This window comes from Cetorhinus maximus, chromosome 7 (assembly GCF_964194155.1).
Source record: "Cetorhinus maximus chromosome 7, sCetMax3.hap1.1, whole genome shotgun sequence".
NCBI classification, from domain to species: domain Eukaryota; kingdom Metazoa; phylum Chordata; class Chondrichthyes; order Lamniformes; family Cetorhinidae; genus Cetorhinus; species Cetorhinus maximus.
The window spans coordinates 54,260,781-54,284,640 of record NC_135885.1 but is presented as its reverse complement, the minus strand read 5'-3'; the positions used below and the strand labels follow the sequence as shown (position 1 = coordinate 54,284,640).

The following is a 23,860-nucleotide window of genomic DNA, read 5'->3' as shown; positions in this document are numbered from 1 at the left end:
GAATGCGCTTTCGCACATGCATGCGGAGAGCACACAGATTTCCCTGAGGCAAAGTGCTGTCTCAGGGCGATTGGCTCACATTTTAAACTTTAAATAAAGCTGAGAAAAAAATTTCCCTGCCATGTCCCCTCATGTGACACTGTCACATGAGTTGGGACATGTCCATAACTTTTATTTTAAAATATTGTGAGATTTTTAAATCCTCATCAAACTTCATCCCTCCCATGGATGAGGTTTCATGCTTTTTCAGAAGCCTTCCAGGGCTCCCAGCCTGCCTGCCAACCTTAATGTTGGAGGGGCAGGTCCATTAATGACTTCAACTACTTTGTTAATGGCCTTAAAAGGCTGTTGATGGGTCGGCGGGTGCACACCCGAGTTGGCTGCGTGGCCGCCAAACTGAAAGCCTGAATGACGCACTGTGACATCGGGACGCACGCCCGACGTCACCCCGCGTCATTTCATGGGTCAGTGACCGGACCCCACCCTTGCTCGCCGACCGGAAGATACAGCCCGTAGGGCAAGTGGTCAAAAGCCTGGCTAAAGAGGGTAGATTTTAAGGACCATTTTAAAAGTGCAACGAGAGAGGCAGAGAGATTTTAGGGAGATTAGGTGCTTCAGGCTGTGACAGCTGAAGGCACAGCTGGCAATGGTGGAGCAATTAAAATCAGGGATGCTCAAGAGGCCAGAATTGGAGGAGCACAGATATCTCAAAGGGTTGTTGAGCTGGAGCATATTACAGAGATAGGGAGGGGTGAGGTCATGGAGGGATTTGAAAACAAAGATGGGAATTTGAAAATCAAGGCATTGCCTAACTAGGAGCCAACGTAGGTCAGAAAGCACAGTCATGATGTGTGCCCTATTAAAAGGTTAATAGAGAACACCATTGTATATTAGTTTTAACATCATGTTCTTTTTGCATTCCATGATGCTCAACTAAAAATCTCGTCTCAACATCACATCTGTGTATGTTTGCTATTAATAATTTCAATTGCTGAAAGCAGTTTTGTTGTACACAAATTATTTAAAACAGAATATTACCAACTTTGTTTTTTTCCCACCTTAATAGAAATGGGGATATGCTTTCAATTAACATGGAACACATCCATCACTTCTTTAAATTGAATTTTCCATATTCAGCTTTGAGGCAAGTGTTCAGCTATTTAGGAAGCCTGCATGTGATGTCGTCCTTCTCACCGAGTGTGCATGATGTGCTCCCAAACCCATCTCAAGAACATTATAATCTCATAAGCTGGTCTCCCGAAGGAACATAGTCCCAATATTGTATGATTTTTTCCTTGTGCAAGCAGGCATGCTTATCATCCTTGATGAATTCAGGGAAACATTGGCCTCCAGAAAATAACATATTCCATGAATTTCCTTTGGGAAGTTTTCTGGAAGGTCACTTCGGGAGCGTGGTATGAACTTAAAACTCTCATCTCCCTTTAATATCCTACATTTAAAATGAAATAAAGGTTAAAAGAATCAAATGAAACAACACAAAGGCTCTGTACCCAGAACATAATATATTAGTCATTCACCAGGCTGTAGGCAGTAGAAAAACATTGAATAACCAACACTTAATACTGCTTGTAATTAGAAAGGTCACATAACTTAAGTAAAAACAAGCTTTTTCTTTGTTCCGATATTTGCTGGATTAAATTTCCTGGATTTAACAGGGCTCAGTTTGAATCAAAGATTTCCCCTAGCCATCACATAGACAAAGAAAAGACATTGGGTGTTGAGTTCACTTTTGCTCTCAAATAATGTGGCAAGAGGACAATAAAAATACATAGACAGGGTAGTAGAATGGGCAGACAGGTAGCAGATGCAATTTAACATGTACAAGTGAGAAGTGATACCATTTTGGAGATAAAACAAAGAATTAAGTATGCACTTAATGGAATGATGCTGAAAATTGTGAATGAACAGAAAGACGCAGGAGTTCAAATAATAATTCCCTGAAAGGCTGCCTGCTGGTAGATAAAGCCATAAATATGGTCAGAGATAACTTGGGTCTTATAAATGGAGACAGAGTACAAGAGGTAATGATAAATCTGCACGAAACAATGTTCAGGCCACAGTTCGAGTGCTGTGTCCAGTTTTGGAAGCCTCATTATAGAAAGGACAGTAAAGGGGAAAGGGGGAGCGGGGGCATTAAAGGGCCTATCAATTGAAATGTAAATTCCAAAATGAGGACCAAGCCACAGCTGAGACAGGTTAGCAGCTGCAGGGTATCAGGGAAGTGAAGCAATAATGTCCATTCATGCAACACTGATCCCTCAAAGTGGCAATGATCGTTCCCTTAGTTTTCACCTCTTGTTTGCAGCCTTCAAACTCACCAGAGTATAATGGAACTGCAGAACTATTGGGCAACTGGACAAGCTTGAGAACCCCCCATAGAAATGTGGCCAAGCACCACTCAGAAAGCAGAAGCCTCTGGACCCCCTAAATTAATCTTATGTAGACACTGAACATTAACTTTCATGATCAGTCCAAACAGCGCAGTCTTGAAGTACAGGTAAAGATGAGCCCAGTGCCTGAGCTGAAAGCGGAACATTCAGTCACCCGGCTAAGCTATTGGCAGTCGGTCATGTGGGTTGGGAACGGGGGTGGGGGTGTTTGTGGTGAATGTTCTTGCACACCCCGCAATGGTCATTATTTCAGGAGCCAGTACTCTCCAGCATGCCTAAAGAGGCCTTGAGGCCACAGTCACAGATGATTCCTTGTCCGAAAGTGGACCTTTGCTGATGCTTGCATCCCTCTCATTGATACTGCAGTGAGGAGATCATCAGAAAGATGGAGCCTAGTGTTATCGCTACCTGCATTATTGCTTATAGGCAGGAGAGAAGAATGAGAAGAATACGAAGGAGACACCAGGCTCGCCAAAGTGGGGAGCAGAACCCTGAAGACCAAGGCGCAGCCTCCAGATGCAAAGGATGATCCCCAGAGACCCATCATTCATAGCCACCTTGCTAGTTCTAGGGTGTATAGACGTCACATGTATTATCTCCAGATGAACGAAAACCAGTGTCGCTGACACTTCCGCATGTCAAGGGATCTGGTGACTCACATTTTGTCACATTCTGCAGGATTTGGCACCCTGAGGCCTTGGAGGGCATCCATTACCAGTGGCTGTGAAAATAACCGCCACACTCAACTTCTACAGCATTGGCTCATTCCAGGGGTCCACTGGAGACCTTAGCGGGGTCTCCCAAGCATCCACCCACAATGCATCCAGGAAGTTACAGATGCCATTTTTGTAAAGGCCCATAATTTTGTCAATGTTGACAGAGATCAGGCAAGCCAGGATGCAAGAGCACTGGGTTTTTCTGAGATTTCCAGATTCCCACAGGTGCAGGGTGCCCTCGACTGCACTCATGTGGCTATAAAAGCTCCCTGGCAACAAGAGAGAGAGGATGTTCCAGAGGGGTTAAGGACGGAACCTCTCTGGCTAGAGATAAGATAAAGGTACAATAACATTGATTGGTGTAGTATATAGACCACCAACTAGTGGAAGGGATGTAGAGAAACAAATCTACGAAGAAATTACAGAGAGGTACAAGAAATATAGAGTAATTATAATGGGGGCTTCAATTATCCAAATATAGACTGGGATAGGAATAGTACAAAGGGACAAGAGGGGCAAGAGTTCCTGGAATGTGTTCAAGATAATTTCCTGCAGCAATATGTTTCTGGTCCAATGAGAGGGAAGGCACAGTTGGACCTGGTTCTGGGGAATGAGTTGGCCCAAGTGGATCAAATATCAGTGGGAAAGCATTTAGGGGTCAGTGACCATTGTATCATAAGGTTTAGGTTGACCATGGAAAAGGGCAAAGAACAATCCAGAGCAGGGATAATTAATTGGGGGGAAAGCCAACTTCAATGGGATGAGAATGCATCTGAGTCGAGTGAGTTGGAATCAAACATTGGCAGAAAAGACAGCAGCTGAACAATGGGCCACCTTCAAAGAAAATGTTTTGCAGGTAATGTCAAGGTATATTCCCTTGAAGGGGAAAGGTAGGACAAATAAATCCAGAATGCTCTGGATGACAAAAAAGAGATAGATTTGAAGATGAAAAGGAAGAAGTGTGCATATGACATATGTCAGGTAGAAAATATAATGGAGAATCAGGCTGAATATAGAAGGACCAGAGGGGAAGTGAAGAAACTAATAAGAAAAGCAAGGAGAGAGCATGAAAAGAGACTGGCAGCTAATATAAAAGGGAATCCCAAGATCTTGTATAAGCATATATATAATACAAGGGTGGTAAAAGAAAGAGGACTTGCATGTGGAGGCAGGAGAAATAACAGAGGTATTAAATGAGTACTTTGCATCTGCCTTTACAAAGGAAGAAATGCTACCCAGGATGAGGTGAGAGAGGAGGTAACTGGTACACTAGAAGAATTTACAATTGAGAAGGAGGAGGTTTTGGAAAGGCTATCTTTACATAAAAATGATAAGGTATCAGGATCAGATGAGATGCATCCAAGGATACTGAGGGAAGTGGGAGTGGAAATTGCAGAGGCACTAGTGATAATCTTCCTGTCTTCTTTAGACACAGGGGTGGTGCTAGAGGACTGGAGAATTGTGAATGTTACACCTGTGTTCAAAAATGGGTGCAAGGATAAAGCTGACAACTACAAACTAGTTAGTTTGACTTCAGTGGTGGGGAAACTTCTGGAAACTATAGTTTGGGACAAAATCAATAATCAGTTGGATAAGTGCAGGATAATAAAGGAAAACCAGCATGGATTCATTAAGGGAAAATTATGTTTAACTAACTTTCTGGAGTTTTTTGAGGAGATAACAGCAAAGGTTGAAAAGGGGGCAACACTGTTAATGTGGTGTGTATGGATTTTCAAAAGGTATTTGATACAGTGCCACACAACAGCCTTGTGACCAAAATTCTAGCTCATGGCATAACAGGGATAGTAGGCACTTGGATAAAAAAAATGGCTGAGTGGCAGGAAACAAAGAATATTGGTTAATGGATGTTTTACAGATTGGAGGAAGGTTTGTAGTGGAGTTCCCCAGGGGTCAGTGTGGGGACTCTTGTTCTTCCTGATATATATTAACGACCTAAACCACGGGGTTCAGGGCAAGATTTCAAAATTTGCAGATGATACGAAGATTTGAAAAGTTGTCAACAGTGATGAGGATAGTCTTGAACTTCAAAAGGACATAGACATGTTGGTGGATTGGGCAGACAAGTGGCAGATGAAGTTCAATGCAGAGAAGAGTGAGGTGATTCATTTGTGAAGGAAGAATATGGAGACACAGAATGAAATAAAGGGAGAAACTCTAAAGGAGGTGCAGGAACATATTATATATTATTTTTTATTAGCATAAATCATTGATGGCAGGACATGTTGAGAGAGATGGCAGGGCATGTTGAGAGAGATGGCAGGGCATGTTGAGAGAGCAGTTAATAAAGCAAATAGTATCTTAGGCTTTATTAATAGGGCACTGAGTATAAGAGGAAGGAGGTCATGTTGAACTTGTATAAGACACTAGTTAGGCCTCTTCTGGAGTACTGCGTCTAGTTCTGGGCACCATAATTGAGAAAGGATGTGAAGGCATTGGAGGGAGTACAGAGTAGATTCATAAGAATGATTCCAGGGATGAAGAACTGTAGATATGAGGATAGATTGGAGAGTTTGGGACTCTTTTCCTTGGAGAAAAGAAGGCTGAGAGGAGACTTGATAGAGATATTCAAGATTCTGAGGAGTATGGATGGATTAAATAGTGAGAAACTGTTCTCACACAAGGGAGCATCAAGAACTAGAGGGCACCGATTCAAAATCATTGCCAAAAGAAGTGAAAGTGCTGTGAGGAAAGAAATTTTCACCCAGAGTGTGGTTGGAGTCTGGAACAAACTTCTTGAGAGGGAGGCAGGTTTGATCAAGGTATTCAAAAAGAAGTTGGATGGCTATCTGAAAAGAAAGAATGTGCAAAGTTTTTTTTATTCATTCAAGGGATGTGTGCTTCACTGGCTAGACCAGCATTTATTGCCCATTCCTAATTCCCCTTGAGAAAGTGGTGGTAAGCTGCCTTCTTAAACAGTTGCAGTCCATGTGGTGTAGGTACACCCACTGTGCTGTTAGGGAAGGAGTTCCAGGATTTTGACCCAGCGACAGTGAAGGAACGGTAATATATTTCCAAGTCAGGATGGTGAGTGACTTGGAGGGGAACTTCCAGGTGGTGGTGTTCCCATGTATCTGCTGCCCTTGTCCTTCTAGGTGGTAGCAGTCCTGGGTTTGGAAGGTGCTGTCTAAGGAGTCTTGGTGAGTTTCTGCAGTGCACCTTGTAGATTGTACACAATGCTGCCACTGTGCGTCAGCGGTGGAGGGAGCGAAGGGTACAGGGATAAGACAGGAGAGTAGAGCTAGGTATAATGCACTTTCAGAGAGCGAGTGCAGATTCAATGAGTCGAATGGCGTCTTTCTGCACTGTAAAGATTCTGTGATTCTGTGTAGCAGTCCAGTACATCAACCGCAAAAACCTAGATAAGGCAGGCATGCTTGTGAGGCCCTCATTGCAGCAGATTCCAGAAGGAGGATGATGAGATGCACTGAGCATCCTCCTGGACAACTCTCTTCCATCATGGGCCAGCATGACCACCAGCTTAGCTACTCTTCTAATCTCACCTTTGAACTTTCAGATGATAGTGCATCGTTGCACAGAACGCTCACATGACCCTGATGCTGTGAAGGATGAGCTAGCCTCGAGGGCATGTGTCTGTGCCGAAGTGAAGTGCTACCTGGAGGAGGGTGTCCTGGCATCAGACATCCGAAAGTGTTGCCTCTCCACACACCCATCCAGTGTCCCAGCCGCAACAGCACCTTGCAAGACACAGGTGTGCTAGGACGATCTTGAGTGGGCTAGTGCCTGCATGCCTTCAATCTGGCGAGGCTCCTCAAGAAGATACATCGGAAACGAGGCTGCCATGCACGAAGTGTTACATCAATAGTACACAGAAACGTACATGTGCGACAAGGCAGCCAGTGAGATTCTGCTGCTGTGACTGCACATACAGATGACTCAGTCAGCTGTGGGACACTCCCCAAAATGACAATGATATCTGGCAATTTACGTGAGGGTCCCTGTGCTGCTTTGATCCTAACGCTGCACCTGAGCATGACAAGGCCAGACACTTGACTGCATGATATGAAATGCCTCATCTTACACACCACCAGTGTGCCCTCATGGTCAGCCCTGGCCGTAGCAAAGTCCAAGTTGACCAGACAACATGAAGCCCTCCAGGGCACAGGTACTTGCTTATGAGGAACACTATTCTAGTTCACCACAAATTCACTCCTATCCCATTGCTCCCCTCCAGACTGTCTGAAGCAATGATGTGTGACTCCAGTGCATGCTTAAAGGCTGTTTTGACCTCCAGAAATCACCATTTGGAAGTAGCATCAGTAACCTCCTGGAGTGTCAAGGCGATGGGACATGCAGCGCTGTCTACCAACCCAGAAGGAAAAAACTGTTCAGACCAGTACTCTTAATTCCTAGTTTTTGCTGGTGTCCCATTTTAAGGTATACAAGACCAGTTCGAACCAGTATTCTTATTTCCCAGTTTTTACTGTTTTTTCCCTTCTGGCAACTTTGTGGCGACACCCTTCTCCCCGCAATAGTCACAACTACAGGGTGAGAGACACTTAAGGTTGGACGTCTCAGCGCCTGCTCACAAGTGTGCCACTGCTTCATCACTTTGAGGTGGCAAGGTACTCTCACTTTTTGCACAGATAAGTAGAATGACACTGGGAACTTTGGACACCTGTTTGGCTGAGGGCAGCGCACATAAGCTCTAATTATAGGCTCACATGATCGAAAGCCTTCCAAGAGACAGCGGGCAGATGGAGTTGGATGTTACATAAGCCATCTGCATTTGTGATCACATCTCCCCTTAAATACCACACCTTCACCTTTCAAGAACGCAGGCGAGATAGGGGCACAGCTTTGCCTTAATCATGCAGAGCCAAGAATGCACATGATGGCACCCTGTGACGCATGGGAACAAGGTTTGTTCTACAACCACACTTTACATGAATGTGCAGGCATTATTGATATGGAGAGTGTTAGGAAATAGAGTCAGTTTAAGTAAGTTATATTGGTATTTGTAGGTGTTAGGAATGAGTTTTAGCTTTAAAGTTTAAGTTTGATTTATATTTCTGTATCTGTGTGTTTAGAAAGGTCAACTCGAGCTTTAGTTTCACTTTAAAAAAGGTGCCTGCATTTCTAATGAGGTTTTTATGACTGTTGCAGCTAAGGTAAACAAACAAGAGTAGAAGAATTTGGCTGTTGCCTAGCAACAGGGGTCCAGAGAGACAGGTCCCTCCACAGACACACAAAGAGGAAAAGAAACAGCAGTTTGATTTAGGAATCTGTTCGAGTTCAGTTGGTTTTGAAAGTAGCTGCCAGGAGAGACTGGAGCAAAGGAGACTGATAGCCAGTCAGAAGCTAATGAAAAGGCCCCAAAATCCAAGGGAATGGAACAGGAGGAAGTCCCAAGTCGACCTTCTCATCAAAGGAAAGACAGGAACCTGGAAAAGGGCCTGTTAAGTGAAGTGAGGGACAGCGAAAGGCTCCAAACCTCAAGTTTAAAGTTTCAAGCTTAAATGTGCCGCAGTGGTGTACTGTACTGGTGTACAGTTGATGGCTGAGTCGGTAAGAGCTAGTATGTGGAAGACAACTTGAATGCATGTGGTGACCTAGGGAAAAGGAACATCAAAAGGAGAGTTCGAAACACTGGAGGTGAACACTTGCAGAAGACGTCTGAGAGGAAGCATTGGTTTGGGAGATGATTCCAAGACGAGTTGCTGGAAAGTGGAGATTGGAAACCATGTGAAAGACAGAGTTCAGTGAGACTGGCTGGCCCATGGTGTGACAAGCGTTTGGTGGAAGTTGAGGAGAGATCCATAGCATCTGGTTGAGGTGGCATCTGTCACTTGGTTTCAGAGTGTGGTGTATCTGAACACAGGGTGCCTTAGGTTTACATGGACTGTACTTACTGTGAACATTAAAGTATAAAATAGCTTTTGTAACTTGTGTTATCCTTACAAATCTAAATATATCTGTACAGGTATAGTTGTGGGTGAAAGAGTATTGTAATATAGTTAATCTTTTCTTGTTTAATAAATGTTTACTCTTTTGTTAAAAGCTCATCAGCTGACTTCTGTGACTCTGTTCAGAAGCCCCTCTCCAAGTATCTAGGCAAACAAATAAAAGTTAGGATCTATCAAGCTGGGTTCCACTCCGGGATCAGGCATGTTCAGGGGTAATCTCAGCTGGGATCATAACAAGAATGATGTTGAAATGGGACACTCACTGCGGTCAGATGGTAACACACTGCACACAAGAGAGGCCCAGGACAGAGACAACTGCCGTAAGTACATGCAGGAACCAAGGTATCATATGTGATTGACAGTAACACAACTCATCATAAGGAGGCATGGACAAGAGGAGACATGAAATGATTGCGAGTGTATTTACATTTGTGAACATTATATACAAGTGGTTCACACCCGCGCCAATGTTGTCCAACTACATCTTTTTCACTTTCCTAACCCTGCCGCTATGCCTTAGCGCTCCCCAACATCCACAGCAGAGGTGGAGGTAGGCAGTTGACTGCTAAGTTCGTTGTCATTGATGACCTTGGCAGGCATCTTCTAGAGGGCTGAGACCTGGAGGGCCCTGGCCTCCTTTGGGTGTCCTGCTGTCGGGCAGGTGCACCCTCCTCAGCCTGCGGAGCTGAAGCTGATGGGGTCACAGGAAGTGGGGATTTGGATAGGGCGGACACTGGCGGATTCACCTGGGTGGATGGCCCCGGGGTATCATGCTGCTGGTCCTCCTCCCTATGGGTGCCCAAGGGCCCTGGCTGACTCTTTGAGAAAAAGGGGCAGTTGGTGTGAGCTTGAGCTGCCCCGCAGCCCTCTCGCATTGACAATGCTGGATGCCACCAATGGCTACAGCACTGGAGTGCAGCCCCATTCAGCAGTGCAAGACCAATGTCCTGGACCAAGGTCTCAGTGGCTGCTGCCAACCTGCCACTGTTGACCTTGGTGCATTGGCATGCCAACGCTCTCACTTCAGGCTGAAGGTGGACGAACTCCTCCATAGTGAGTTGTAATCTGAGGAGTGCAGCTGACATCCCTTCCTGATGTTCACGTGCTTGTCTTTGCAACTCCAGCAACTGATTTAGGATGGAGTCTGGAGGCTCGTCATCGGACTTGAACTCAGCAAAATCGTAGCCTCCAGCAGCCCTCCAAGTGCCGGCGACCTCTGATGTCCCTGCCTCTGCCTGCTGCGGAGCAGATGGTGCGCTGTGCTCACCAGATTGTGACCCCGAGGCTACTCTAGAACTAGGTGCCATCGAGGTGTGTGGGTCTGCGCAGGTGGAGGACGTGAGTGAGCACTGTGACAGGTCCTCAAAGGTGTTGTCCTCAGGATCTTTATCTGAGGTGCTATTGGGGCTACAGTTGAGGGCCTGGCTTGTGGATGCCCTGGGGAGCTTTCCAGAGGTGCCTGCGAAGGAAAGGAGAGACAATTAGTGCATGGCCAGTGACTCTGAAACAGGAGAAATCACTCACAGTGTGGTTGCCTGATGGATGTCATGGTGTAGGATCCTCACTTGGGTGTGCGCCGTTGACCTCACCGTCAGCGCAGCCACGGTCTACGTCCTTTCTGAAAGCTGTTTAGGTCTGTTCTCAAAGTCCATGAGAGCCTTGATCTCAGGAATTCCAGTGCAGTTTTAGGACCTCTCCCTCTTATTGAGAGGTAGTTTGTCCTGCATGAAGACAGGTGAAGAGAGTGCGAGCAAGACATACGTGAGGGCAGATGATAAGGATGCCTGGTATGTGTGGGTGGTGAGTGGAGCCCTGGACAGGATTAGGACACAAACTCCAGTGGAGATGCAGCCAGATAGAGGTGTGAGAGTGATGATGTCCCTTGGCGGAGATTGAGATCCTTGTGAATGTGTGATGGGCTTGTGAGTGTGTGAGTTGAGAGGGATGAGATGTTTGACTTACCGTGGCAGAATGGAGGAGATTATTCCTCCTCTTCCTGCATAGGGTGGCTGACCTCTTCTGCAGGGCATTTGCACTGACCACCGCTGCAACCACCACCCAAGCCAGATTGGTCACCTTGGTGGAACTCCTTCAGACAGAGTGGGGACAGAGAACATGCGCTCCAGTGAGGCGTCATTGAATTTGGGTGAGCATGCTTTCTGCCTTTGGAAGCCATTTCTTCTGTGGAGCTGTTCTAAGCTGCAGACAGTGGGTGTTGTGGGTGATTGAGGAGTGGAAGAGGGTATCGCAGGGGAAACAGTCCCTTCAGAATGCTGAAAGGGGACGGGAGGGGGAGATGTATTCAGTGGTGGCATCACCCTGGAGGTGGTAGAAAAGGTGGAGGATGATCTATTGAATGGGAAGTTGATGGAGGTTGGTGAGGCTGGTGGAGCCCTATCGCAGTTCTACGAGGGAGGGAAGGGGTGAGAGCCGAAGTGTGGGAAATAGGACAGACACAGTTGAGGCTACTATCAACCAGACTTGGGAGGAATCCTCGACTGAGGGAAAGGAAGACATGTGAGAAACAATGGTTTGAAAGGTTGCATCATTAGAACAGATGTGACAGAGAGAGAGAAACTGGGAGAATGGAATAGAGTCCTTACAGGAACTAGGGCATGAAGAAGTGTAGTTGAGATAACTGTAGGAGTCATAGGCTTAAAGTGAACATTCATTGATAGCCTATCCTCAAAAGACAAGACAGAGAAGTCGAGGAAAGGAAAGGAAGAGTCGGAGATGGATTGTGAAAAGCGTTAGAAGAGTGGAAATGGAAGCAAAGTTGATTAAATTTTTCAGCTCAGGGCGAAAGCAGGAAACACCAATACAGTCATCCATGCATTGAAAAAAGAGGTGAGGAAGGGGGCCTGAATAGGCAATCGTGAAGCATGCCGTTCTGAAGTCATACTGAGGTGGACGGTAAATTTAACATGGGAGGGTTGATTCCAGCGAGCAGGGCTTATAATTAGATGCAAATGTATTCGAATGATGTTCCTGACTTGTGGTGGCCGGAAACGCTGCCTACCATTGACAAGTGGAGTGGACAATCACAAACTGGTTTCGCAACTGTCTAAAACCGATTGTTGGCCTTCTCGCCATATTGTTCCCCACCCCCCACACCACCACCCGCCATGACACCCGACGCCAATGGGGCCGGAAAATTCCGGCCATTGTGTATGTTGTTTATTTATGCCTATGTTAGATAGCGTGAGAAGGGTAAGAGAGTAATGCACGTGCATGATACTAATTTGGGGGAGATCTGCAGCTTCAGATTCTCCCTACTTTGTCAGTACTGTTTTATTTAAAAATGTTCAGGATGTCCACTCCAAAGAAGCTTACAATTTCTGAGTCCTCTTCTGGTTCTGGCCCCTTGTATAATTGATCAACAAGGGAGTCAAGGATTATGGGGGAAGGTAGAAAAGTGGAGTTAAGGCCACAATCAGATCAGCAATGATCTTACTGAATGACAGAACAGGGTCGACGGGCCAAATGGCATACTCCTGAGCGTATTATGGACAATCCTGTCATGCAAGCTGGAGAGTAGTCTTTAGACGTGGTAAGCAGAAGAAGTACATACACAATGACTGATGTGCTCGATCAGCAGCCCAGCCCATTTATAAGGCCAAGATGGTGCAGCCTGCAGCCAGGCCTTCAGGAACCAGAGCTGCTCAAGGATGCCCTGTATCTGAAGGCCGTCTGTAGTGCCCTCGATGGAAACTCAGCAGCCTTCCAACTTTTTAAAAACATTCATTCTTGGCATCGCTAGCAAAGCCAGAATTTATTGCCTTCCCTAGTTGCTTTTGAGAAGGAGGTAGAGAGCAACCTTCTTAAACCACCGTATTCCATGTGGTGAAGAATCTCACATAATGCTGTGAGGTAGGGAGTTCCAGGATTTTCACCCAGTGACAAAGAAGGTATGACCACATACAGCCAAGTCAGGATCATGTAGGACTTGGAGAGGGACTTGGAGGTGACGATGTTCCTATGCACCTACTGCCCTTGTCCTTCAAGGTGGTGGAGATCGTGGAGTTTCAAGGTGCTGCTGAAGAAGCTGAAGCCATTGGGGATCCACTTTGTAGGAGCAATAGGATAAGTGAATTAACACACTGAGTAGGTATTAGGTCTTTGCACAAGCACGGTTCTATATTCTGTAAGTTAACTGTTATCCAATTATGAAATGAAATCTTGTAGACATTTTTTCTGGATTAAGCTTTGTTGCTAATATTTGTAGCCAAATGAGGCCAACACTCACGAGGCTGGAGTGGAACAGGAAAAGTAGATGCTGGTTGTAAGGATGGCAGTTATAAGAGTTGCGTGACTGTTGTATTTAAGAAGAAATCCTACAATCAACATCCAAGCCTATTGTTATGAGTTACTTTTAATACTTCTGAATGCCAATGGATGCACCCAATTCAATATGGCAGGAGGTTCAGTTCTGGCTTAGGATGAAGCACACACTGGACTCTTAGGTGCCGGTTTCACACCTCCAGCACATTCCAATTTTAAGCCATTAAGCTCCACGAAATTAATTAACAGTGATAACAATAAATACCAAATTAGGCAGCAATGATTAAAATAACGCAATCCTAAGCGGTAAAGATTTGGCCTGCTGAAAATTGGCTTGCAAATGTCAAAATAATTAGATGTGTTGCGTTTTCCCATTCTCAGAGAGGTAGATGTTAGCAAGCACCAATTAGTTCTGTAATGGTGATCAAACTTATTGCTAGGAGTGTGTAGAAGATATTCAAAATGCATTAATAAGAGCACTTACTTGATTTTTACAGTCTTGTATTAATGATGTTGATTGAAATCTGCATCTGCTAGCCTACAGCAGGTCCTTCTGTGAAACACATGCTCCCTGGCTGGAAGATCCAATTAGAATATTGTTGAACAGCACACTTTACAAAGTGCAATGAGCTGGATTTGTACCAGACTCTATCATGGAGCCCAGAATTTAATGGCACTCAATGCAAATCAGCTTGGGTTGCTTAGTGCTGTTGCTGAGTGCACAACAGCAAGAGAATCAACACATGCTGTACTTTGTGCTGAGGTATAAGACACCTTGTTTGGTCTCTGGTGAGGGTATTAGGTACATTAGAGTTCTGCATGGTCCAATGTGATTGCCAAAAATTGAAATGAAATAACCACTTTAGCAGAAATTACACCTTTCAAAGTTTGTTACAAGAAGTAAGGTTTAATTAAAATCATTGTAATAAGGTGACAGTACGATTGTTTCATTTATGTATAAATGTATGTCACAGAGTGGTACTGCACAGGTTTGTTTGTGTCATTCTTCAGAAGATTCCTGTCCGAAATTCTGTCCAGATGCTTCTCTATTATTGACTGGAACCATTAAATTACTGGAGGTCATGAGGAAATATGGGTAATGGGGGGAATTTGCCTCCAAAATCCTGCCTGAAATCAGATGCTTATGTAGAAAATGAGGAAAATTTTGGGTGGTGAGCATGTTCCCTCTAAATTTTCATTTGTTGTGTGTAGCCTGTTTGTTGCATGGTGCAGACTGCTGCACACGCATACATCTTAAAAGGAATGTATATTGTGCAGTATGTTCTGGATTGCTGCATGACTGTGAACCTGTGGTTTTAGAAGAAAAATTGGCAGTGAGGCCTGCTCCACTCTCACCAGCACTGGAACTGCCACTGTATTTGATCTCATTTTTTAAATTAATTCATGGGATGTGAGCATCACTGGCTAGGCCAGCATTTATTGCCCATCCTTAATTGCCCTTGTTCAGAGGGCATTTAAGAGTCAACAATATTGCTGTGGGTCTGGAGTCACATGTAGGCCAGTCCAGGTAGGGACGGGAGATTTTCTTCCCTAAAGGACAATAGTGAACCAGGTGGGTTTTTACCACAATCGGCAATGGTTTCATGGTCATCATCAGATTTTTCAACACATGCTGTACTTTGTGCTTCATTTACGTATAAATGTATGTCACTGAGTCGTACTGAGCAGATTTGTATGTGTCCTTCTTCAGAAACATCCCCCAAGCATACAAAAAAAAAATCCAGACTAATACTTTCAAGAGAGAAGGGAGGAAATTAAAAAGGAAAAAAAAACTTCTCGAGATTTACTTCAGTGTAAATAGAGCCAGGAACAGCAAGAGGAATTTTCACATCTGAAGTGTCAGTGTCATTTTATTCTGTCTATTGTAAACGCATGATGCAGAGAAGCAAATTTGTCATTAAATACTGCTGTTTTCTGTACATTCCTAGATCCAATCTGAAGTCCATTGCTTTTTTCATGAAATATCTTGTCAAAGAGCCTGTCGTAATATGTACTATCAGGTACAAGTGAGCCATGCTGTGTTTTGTACTTACTGGTATGTTGTGGGACTGATGTTAATGCGCCGTGGTTGACTTCCTGACTCAAATTTGCTGGCCAGAGTCACATTGTTTCCAAACAGGCAATAACGAGGCATTTTCACACCAACAACTCCTGCCAGTACAGAGCCAGAATGGATCCCAATCCGTAACTTTAAAAAAAAGGTACCTTGTTAAATACCAGAGACACGCATATTACCACAATGCTTAGCACAACGATCAATCTCGTAGCAAGATTCTCACAAAAATTAGTTAACTAAAACAAAACAATGTTGAACAGGAATAAAATCACCTTCCAATCTGTATATTTCCCTCATAAACCAACAATTAATCGCTGATTGTCCAGATGTGGTGTTAATTTTCAGCAATTAGACTTTGTGCCTTTAGAGGGCAAGTGACCCTAAGAATAACTCCATCTCACACAAGACAAACCTTTGAATCACTACCCCATCCCCACAGTGCACCCCCCACCCCCCTCCCCAAATGAGGAGGGGTCACCTGGAGGCCTATGGTCCACTTGACTTGAATTCACCTGTATTTCTAGCTTCAGGTCACTTGCAAGTCCCTGCCAGGGGCCCATGACAAAAACTGAGGTGCAGAAATCTATCTGTGGCTGACAGCATTATAAACTTGCAGCAGCAGCAGTAATGGGTTTTGACTGTGGGGTCTTCTGAATTGTGTCCAAAAATTGCAGCCAGAAGGCATCTCACAAAGGTCTTCTTGGATGGATTAATGTTCTGGGAGAAAATGAGACCAGAGACTCAATTACCCATGTACCTCATTTAATGCTTATCCTCCCCTGCCACAGGGAAATCCCAGGACCCCCAGCAATACAAAAGGCTCAGAGAGTTGGGTCCCTGGCACATTTCCCTTTGCATTCCACCCATAAACCAAACATTTCCATGCACCTATCAGACAAGATTCAGCTTTCTTGTGTCTCACATGGTTTATTGGTCCTGGAATTATCGAAGCGTTTCATCGGATTTATCATGAGGAATGTCATGGAAGATCCAATAATATTAGACTGAGATGGTGTTCTGGCAGCATGTAGGTTGGGTTAAACAGTTATTATCAGCTGAAAGGAGAAGTAAGAGAGGTTAAATAAAAAGTTTTTGGGTGCATAACCAATGGTATGCTTCCAATATATGCTTGAGCCTCGACAGAAATTGGACCTAGGAACACAGGGAGATAGGAACATAGGATGTAGGAGCAGGAGTAGGCTATTCACCCCCTCGAGCCTGTTCCGCCATTCGATAAGATCAAGGTTGATCTGGTTATGGTCTCAACTCCACCTTCCTGTTTGCCTTCTGTAACCCTGGCTTCCTTGTCTATCAAAAATCTATCTAACTCAGCCTTGAATAAATTCAGTGACCCAGTCTCCACTGATTTTTGGGGAAGAGAATTTCACATACTAATGAGCAATTTGAAAAAAAGATATAATTGCATTAGATCTTATCGAATGGCCGAACAGGCTCAAAGGGGCGAATGGCCAACTCCGGCTCCACGGGGGGATGGCCACACCTTAACACTTCTGCACACTGACCCATGCCAACACAGTACTCACCCTTCCTAAGTGCAGCAGGTCATTGAAGCGCTTCTGGCACTGGACCCAGGTGCGCCGCATCATGTCATGGCTGCTCACCTGGGCTGCCACCTCCTCCCATGCCCTCTTGGTGAGGTGCAGTGGCCTCCTCCTCCCATCTCTGGGGATAAGGGTGTCCCTGCTGGCAGCTACCTCCTCCAGGAGGACAGCGAGGCACTCATCAGAAAAGCAGGGGGCTGAGTGCCCACCCGACCTGCCTTCCTGCCTGGCGTTTGCAGTCGCACTCGAGTCCGAGTCCATCATTACAACGGCAGACAGAAGTCCTTCCCTGGCAGCCTTTCTAGGGCTGCATGGGCTGTTTTTAAAACGGTCGCTGTGTTGCCATTGGGCCCGGCGCCCGAGAGGCCCCTGCCCCCACTCTGCCCTTCCCGCCCAGTGCGGAGCTGCGTTTCATGCTGGGCGGGTCTTAGTTGGCCCGCCAGTGTGAAATCATGGTCGGGGCCCAATCGCAGGCAGCAGTGACTTTCGTAGCTACTCCCAGGCCTCCCTGCCCAACGAAGGGAAAATCCTAGCCCTGGCCTAGAATAGTCTGCTCTCTGGTTGGCTCTAGAACATACTGTTCCAAGAAATTGTCTTGAATACACTCTATTGACTAATTTTCCAGGCTATCTTTGCTAATCTGATTCACCCAATCTACATGTAGATTAAAGTCACCCATGATTATTGTGGTACCTTTCTTACATGCCCCATTTATTTCTTCCTGTATATTCTGTGCTACAATGTAAGTACTGTTAGGGGGCCTATAAACTATTCCCAGAAGTGACCTCATACCTTTCCTATTTCTTATCTCTACCCAAACTGATTCTACATCTTGCTTTTTTGAGCCAAGGTCATCACTGTAATGATATCTTTAATTAACAGAGCCACTGTACCACTTATTCATGGCTTCTTATCTTTTCAGAATCTCAAATACCCTTCAATATTCAGGTCCCAGCCTTGGTCAGCCTGCAACCATATCTCTGTGATGGCTATCAGGTCATACATATTTATTTCTATCTGTGCTAACAATTCATCCATTTTGTTACAAATGCTGCGTGTATCCAGATAAAGCCTTTAACTCTGTCTTTTTATCATTTTTGCAATATTTGGCCTTATCTGCTGGTGCACTCTTAAGTTTGTATTCTTTATCCCTTCCTGTCACACTCTCACAACCATTACCCAAATCACTACCCTGCTGTATTACCTCGTTGTTTCCCTTTGATTTACCACATCTCCTCTCAAATGATCCCTTCTCCTCATTATTTAGTTTAAAGCCTTCTCTACTGCCCTAGTTATACAACTAGCCAAAACACTGGGCCCTGCACGGTTCAGGTGAAGCCCATCCTAACAGTACAGCTCTCGCTTTCCCAAGTACCGGTGCCAATGCCCCATGGATCAAAACCCATTTCTCCCACAACATTAATTGAGCCATGCATTCATCTCTCTAATCTTAGTTACCAAACACCATTTTGCTCATGGCTCAGGTAATAATCCAGAGATTGTTACCTTTGAGGTTCTGCTTTTTAATATAGTCTCTAGCTGCTCAGACTCCCCAAGCAGAAACTCTTTCCTAGTTCCATCTACATCATTGGTATCCACATAGACCATGATAACTGGATCCTCCCCCTCCTATTGCAAGTTTCTCTCCAGCCCCAAGCAAATGCTCTGAACTTTGGTACTGGGCAGGCAACACAGTCTGCTGGACTCTCACTCTTGGCTGCAGAGAACTGCGTCCCCTAACTATACTGTCCTCTACTACTGCAGCATTCCTATTTACTCCCCTTACTTGACTTGCTTCCTGTACCATGGTGCCATGTTCAGTTCGCTCATCCACCTTGCAGCCCCCGCTCTCATCCATACAAGCTACAAGAACCCCAAACCTGTTGGACATTTGCAAGGACTGAGGCTCCTCCATTTCTACCTTCTCAGTCCCCTTACCTGCCTCACTTGCAGGCACTCACTCATGTCCCTGACCACTGGCGGAATCAGACGACCCTAGCCTAAGGGTGTGACTGTGTCTGGAATGTCATATGAACATGCAAATTAGGAACTAGAGTAGACTATTCAGACTATAGAGTAGACAGTCCCTCGAGCCTGTTCCAGGTAACTTTCCCACTCCCTGCTGCATCGCAGTGTCTGCAGCTCAGCCTCCAGCTCAGTAACTTTGAGTCAAAGCTCCTCGAGCCTCAGACATTTACTGCAAACGTGTTTGCCTTGGATCACACTGGTGTCCATCAACCCACATACTGCAGCCGCAACACATCATCTGCACTACCATCTTTATTATGTGTTAATTAATTGTCTTAATTTATTAATAAACCCTACTTCTTCTAGTAAGCTCTACTACTGCTAGTAAACATTACGACTACTAATAAAACCTTACAATTACTGATAAATTACCCATGTTTTTAAAGATAAATGAGAAAAATACTCACCAACCAATCAACTACCTGTTTCCCTGTGACATAACATTTTGATTTTCCTCAGAAGGTGCCCGGTTTGCTCTGGAGCCACAGACTGGACTGTTTTAGGTGCTGCTCTCCCGCTCTCCTCTCACGCTCTTTGATGGTCTCCAGGTCCTCCTCTCTCCACACTGTTTTAGGTGCTGCTGCCCCGCTCTCCTCTCACACTCTTTGACGGTCTCCGAGTCCTCCTCTCTCCACACTCTTTTAGATGCTGACCTCAGGCTTCATTGCAATAATCAAGGCAACCTGGCAGTGTTTATGGTGCCTCCAGAAACAGCGCAGCCGTGTGGCTGGATTAAATATATTGGCTGCGTGCATTGCTGGCCTTGGGGTGATTGGATCTGGGAGGCGCTTGCGGTAATGCTATGGAGCACAGAGGAGCTCTCTTGCTCTCCCTTTGCACTTTATCTACGGTATTAGCAACCTTACATCTGTCACTAGTCTTCTGAACAAAAGCAGCTCACATTCCATGCACAACAGTTTGGAAACCATGGTTTTGGCAAAACATTCTGTAACTGAACCTTAACCTCACTCCAGAGTTGTGAAATGCCAAACTACTTGAATGATTTTTCTCAAATGAAGACCATCTCGAACCTCAGGACATACTGCAAATGAAGCTTTTAAAACTCTACCTCCCTGTCACGGTAGTAATAGGTATCTCAGTGAAGAACAAAGCCCTAAGCATTCACACTTTATATGTATTATCATTAATTTGGCTGAAATAGAGCGTTGTAATGTTCATAGAAAATTGAGCAGAAGCACATCTTATGTTAACATGTACAGCGCATGCAAGATGTAAGAAATGGATGTTATTACTCGTGCTGATCTGATTTAAGAACATTGACCCCTTCCAAAATGGATAATAATTAAAAAGCAAGATCATGTTTGCTGATTTGTATCAGATTTGGAGAAACACCCGCATCTTCAGGAATGAATGATATGCTAATTTCTCCGCTGAAAAGAGTGAGGTGACAATAATAGTGAACTAAGATGCTTTTATTTTGATCTTTTAATTTGGATTCCAGGAACTCAGTATTGTTAAAACAGCTCGAAGCGTTTGTAATGTTTGACCTGTTTTCTGAAGCCTGGTAGCAGTCTTGTGTACAAGCCTGGATTCTGCAAACCTGTCACCTAGCTACAGAACATGGATTTAACAGCAATAACACTGACAGTTAACACATAGATGCCAGGCGCCTCGTATTCCAATTGAAAGACCAACAGAAAATAGCTTTCATAACATAAGTTCATATAATTAAACAGTTTTTTTAGAATCACATACTGCTCCTGAGTACCATTTTTGCAGCACCTAATTCCTTTTGCTGTCCTATGTGAATGACTTTCAAATGAAAATATAAATGCATGCACTTCACACCTACATAGATGGGCTTGCCTCTCTAAATTTTTGGGAGGCTAAATCAACATTTAAAATAGGCTTGTGTTTAAATTCCAAAATACTGTCTTTGTAAATGGAGAATATCAGACAACCTAAGGTGTAGCATCAGCTGCCACCTTAAAAAAACACTGTGTTGTCTTTGTGAGTTCAGGAGGTAAAAGTATTCATGTTTTGAGGGTTGGTGTAGAATCTCTTGATTTGTGAAGCACCCCAGAAACTGTGACTTAAAAATTTGGGGCAGGGTTTTTCGGGTCGCGGGGTTCCTGCCTCACCACCCGAAGAGTCACCGGGAAACATGTCCCCACTGACACTGGCTGTCCCACAGTCATATAACATTTGGCAGGGTATTAACTGGCTCAGGATGAGACTTCCACCCCCACTTGGGGAGAAAGTCCTACCTTCGAGAGCTGTCAGCCAATCCAATTGGCCAATAGTTCTGTATTCCCAGCAACGCCAGGTTCAAGTGGTAGCCACTGCTGGGACTACAGGCAGTCCGTGAAGAAGAGGAGGTTATGGAGGCCAGGCTGAAGGTGAATCTGGGGTATCGGCGGAACCTAAATGGCAAGCTCCAGCGAGGGGGTTGAGGGGGGCAGGGAACCAGGTTTGAGAGGCTGAGGGCGAGGATTAAAGGGAGGGCATGACCTTGGGGGGAGGGGGGTGCCTCCAATGGGCACAGGGGATCTCCAAAGAAGGTCCCCACCTCCTCCCTGACACTAGCTCACCCAGTAATAGCTACTGGTCTACCCACCTGTATGGGCCTCCCCCTGCCGTGGATAAAATCGCAGCAGGGGCAGGATCATACAATCTATTTAGACAAGTTGATTTTCAATTCAATCATATAGTTATTTATGAGAATGTGAAAGCAACTAACCTTCATGCATCTGCATTCTATAGATCGTGAATGCAGACTTACAAGTATAGGATTCTTTACAATATTTACATACTGAAATCCTGATAATGGCCACTTATGTGCCTCAATAGGTCCTAAGCTGGGTGGGCCATTTGATGCCTCCACTGCCACCCCCGTAAAATGGGAGGCAGGTAGGTAGGTGGCCAGCAGGTCATTTTACGAGCAGCCTGCCTTCAAACCCACCAATGGGGGACTGTAAAATTCTACCCTTGAATGTGCAGTACCTGTTTCTTTTGGTTGCTAACCAACCTACTATATGCTCCCAATGTAGTGGGCAGGAAGTGCACCACCCGCTATGTTGGGTTCTATGAAAGAGAGCTTCTTAATATATCTCTAGAGCTCTATAGCCAACTTTAATATGGGTGTTTCTGAGTAAGCATTTTCACATCTCTTATTTATTGATGATTCTTATGTTCTAATGTCCCCCTTTGTGTGATTTTAAGTTTTCAATGGGAATTAGGAGACAAACCTCCAGTCATTTTCAGACTCATCATTATTACAAGGATAAGACAGCAAGCTACAAAGCTATTTTAGTAAAATTGAATTTTGTATCCTAATCAGTAAATTAAAGTCCTTTTTCCTAAAAATAATCATCCCTTTTTTCTGTCATAGCTTCAGAGCCATGTCTAAGATCAAAGAGTTTTAACAAGAGACAAAAGGCACTTAAGAATGGTAATATTCAAATTTCCTTGGTGAATATAAAGCATTTCAAATGCTTTAGGCCTGATCAGGATCCAGCAGGCCTAACTTATTTTAAAAATTAATAGGTAGAAATTTGTCCTGGTCAGCTGCGCAAAACATGTGACATAGCAATGGCCACCCACTAAATGCTTAAGACAATATTAAGTTGCACTGATGCCAATGGAACTGAATATGGGGTTGTGAATATAACAGACAGCCAATGCTCACTCCCATTTTGCACTGCTGCCCAAAACAAATTTCTACCCCCATATTCCTTAATTGCCAATGATAAATAATCTAAACAAGACCATTTCCATTAAAGAAATATTGAACTCCACAGTGCAGTTCTGCCAAAACACTCTGTACTACTGTTACCATGGTAGCATTTCTAAGATTAGACAAACTGAAACTGAAATTTCATGCCTACTCTCCATTTATCCTCTTTCTGTTAGAGGCAAGCAAAACTGCTTTTGTAAATTAAAATGTAGACAGTATTTAGAGGGTAGAATGCAAGGAAATGGACCATTAAAATACACATACATATATATAGTAGGGATTGGTTGGCTTAGATGGCTAGCGTGTGGTGCAGAATGGCATGGGTTAAAATCCGATGGTGGCAGTTCATGGAGGTCTGCCTCCTTGCCTTTCCCCATGCTTGATGCAGAGTGGTGCTCCTCAAGCTATATAACCAACAGAGAGAGATACCTATAGTTCCTCGTAGATTATGGTTAATTGACATACATAGAAAAGAAATAAAATTTCACCTCAAACACAGCGCAAGAAGCAAAACTATTGAAATATTAGTCATTGTGTTCATTTGTCAGAAAACCAATTAATTGTACTGATATACAAAAATTTATGATACTTCTGAATGAAAATTTAACCCACTTTATCATATGATGTAAAACTTTTTATATTGACTGAATTTTGTTCAACCTTAGATTTTTTTAAGGAGGATCAAAAGTGAATGTTGGAAATCTAAAATACAAATAGAAAATGTTTGAAATACACAGCAAGTTCAGAAAGAAAAAAAATAAGATTATATAACAGGCTTATTGTGGCCAGACATCATTGATTCCAAGTGAAAAAAGGCTCTCTGAAGATGTACTTTAATAACAGACAACAAAGCTGTAAAATAAATGAAACAATGATAAGCAAATTAATAAGAACATAAAAAATAGGAACAGGAGTAGACTATTCGGCCCTTGAGTCTGCTCCGCCATTCCATAAGATCATGACTTCTTGTGTTTCGATTTCCACATTCCCATCTAAGCCCGATAACCTTCAATTCCCTTGACTAACAAGAATCTATCTACCCCTGCCTTATAAGAACATAAGAAATAGCAATAGTTTCATTTATAGTAGTTTCATTCATTTCAAACAGTTTTATGAATTAGAAAATTGAAAGTTGAGACGACT

At 44.1% G+C, this 23,860-nt stretch overlaps 1 protein-coding gene across 2 annotated transcripts in view; it reads right to left on the bottom strand.

The window, feature by feature from the left end:
* Positions 1 to 453: 453 nt before the first annotated feature.
* gucy1a2 (guanylate cyclase 1, soluble, alpha 2) overlaps positions 454 to 23,860 on the bottom strand; it is a 266,554-nt gene continuing 243,147 nt past the window's right edge. For both annotated transcript variants that reach the window (XM_078545516.1, XM_078545517.1), the window contains exons 7-8: positions 15,408 to 15,562; positions 454 to 1,450 (exon numbers count right to left, since the gene is read on the bottom strand). In XM_078545516.1, the coding sequence (XP_078401642.1) occupies positions 1,243 to 1,450; positions 15,408 to 15,562 (363 nt within the window). In that variant the 3' untranslated portion in view covers positions 454 to 1,242. The remainder of the gene's footprint in view (positions 1,451 to 15,407; positions 15,563 to 23,860) is intronic.